Source organism: Centruroides sculpturatus, unplaced genomic scaffold (assembly GCF_000671375.1).
Source record: "Centruroides sculpturatus isolate CEXI.00-Female unplaced genomic scaffold, Cexi_2.0 scaffold520, whole genome shotgun sequence".
Lineage (NCBI taxonomy): Eukaryota > Metazoa > Arthropoda > Arachnida > Scorpiones > Buthidae > Centruroides > Centruroides sculpturatus.
In genome coordinates, this window is record NW_019385076.1 from 232,331 (window position 1) to 234,090 (window position 1,760).

General features: G+C 32.6%; 1 protein-coding gene across 1 annotated transcript in view; it reads right to left on the minus strand.

Moving 5' to 3' along the window:
• Positions 1–1,760, minus strand: part of LOC111634312 (lethal(3)malignant brain tumor-like protein 1) — a 57,147-nt gene that overhangs the window by 29,826 nt on the left and 25,561 nt on the right. Inside the window, exon 5 of the mRNA XM_023379063.1 lies at positions 315–543. Coding sequence (XP_023234831.1) covers positions 315–543 — 229 coding nt within the window. The remainder of the gene's footprint in view (positions 1–314; positions 544–1,760) is intronic.

A 1,760-nucleotide genomic window follows, 5' to 3' on the forward strand; every position in this document is an offset into this window, starting at 1 on the left:
TACATATATATATATATATATATGTAAATTACAATAATGTTATATTATCTAAATATCCTATCTGAATTCTTCTGGAATATATCTAATAAAATATAAATGTTATTCATTTGTATGTCACTTGAGAGATGGCTTTTCTAGCAGTATTGATGTATTTAGAAGATAAATAAATATACTAATTCTAATAAATATGTAACTATTACAGATACTTTTTGCTTTACAGTCAATTAATTAATAGCAATGTTTAGTTTTAAAATACAACAATAATAATAATAGAATAATTAGGTAATTAAGAAAGATATATTTATTTAACTTACTCTTTGGCGGTGTAAGAACATGACCAAATTCACTACACCAGTTAACCGGATGAATGAAAGGTGATGTGGGATCTGTCCAATAATCATAATCATCTTCCCAACCATCAAAATGTACTAAAAATCTATTTTCCAAAACATCAGACACTGTAGCTACACAAATTAAAGAACTATTTTTTTTATCTACTGCTTCTAATTTCATTCCTCGTTTAAAACCATGAGTTGGAGTCACCTATTTGTTTTTTAAAATAAATATTTTTGGTTTATAAGAACGTCCTGGTTAACGACCAAATTGGTTAACGAACTTTCATTTCGCAAAAATTTTGTCTCGGATAACGAACAAAACTCGGATAACGAACGTAACGGTATTTTGTGTCAAATTTTAGTTGATGTTAGGCATGCGCAAGTTAAGCATTGCTTTTCCGAGTGTTTGTGCTATACTTCTTTTTTCAATTTTGTGATTTATATATTTAATCAATATGGCATCCAAGAAAGAAAAAATTCATAGTGGCAATAGAAAACGACAACATTAATAATAAGTTTCAATAAAAATAATAAAATGTAAATTTAATTTTATTATAACGAGTTTGCTTGAATTTCGTTTCTTCTGAGATCGCAGCAATGCGCGACGGGTAAGCTAGTTCATTATACAATTCCAAGTGTTCTCTATACCAGGAGTGCCCAGACTTTTTGCTGTAAGAGTCCTAGTTACCTACCTAAAAATATTGGGAGCTGCACATAAAGTTCTTGGTATAAAAATTAAAAAAAACNGTCATAGTGGCAATAGAAAACGACAACGCAATATAAACTACAATGCGTTATTGCATTTGAGAAAAATTTTGATTAAAAGAGTAAGACAATCAACTTTAGATCAATTCCTTAGGTGGAAAGAGTTTGTTTCTTTGTTAAGTTATGGCAACGCAACACTTGGGCGATCTGCCTAGGGGAATGCCTTCTGGGAGGTGTTTTAAGGGAAACTGGCCCCTATTTAGGCGTTACAGGCGTGGAGAAAACCCGGAAAACTCCACGTGGCCAGCCCGTTTGAACAAGGTGCGAACCCACAAACGAACTCCCCCGTGTTTCAAGGTACGAAGACCACTTAGCCACTGGTGGGATTTTTTTTTTACCGAAAGAGACTTCAACGGGAAGAATCTTCCAATGAAGTGCTACCCGTTATTTTTTGGAGGGGATTCCCCTTCTAAGCATTAAGGTTCGTACATCTCCACTTTTCTGCCACCAACTACAACAAACGAAGGTATGTACAGTGCTATTTTATTAAACAAAGTTTACATGTTTGTTGCTGTAACGATAGATACTACGTTTTCTTACATTTTCATCAAAGAAAATTACTGTATATTACAAATAAAATCACAAAAATTTCGGAGACTAGAACGGATTAATTGCATTTGCATTAATTTCTATGGGAAAAATTGCTTCGGTTAACGAACA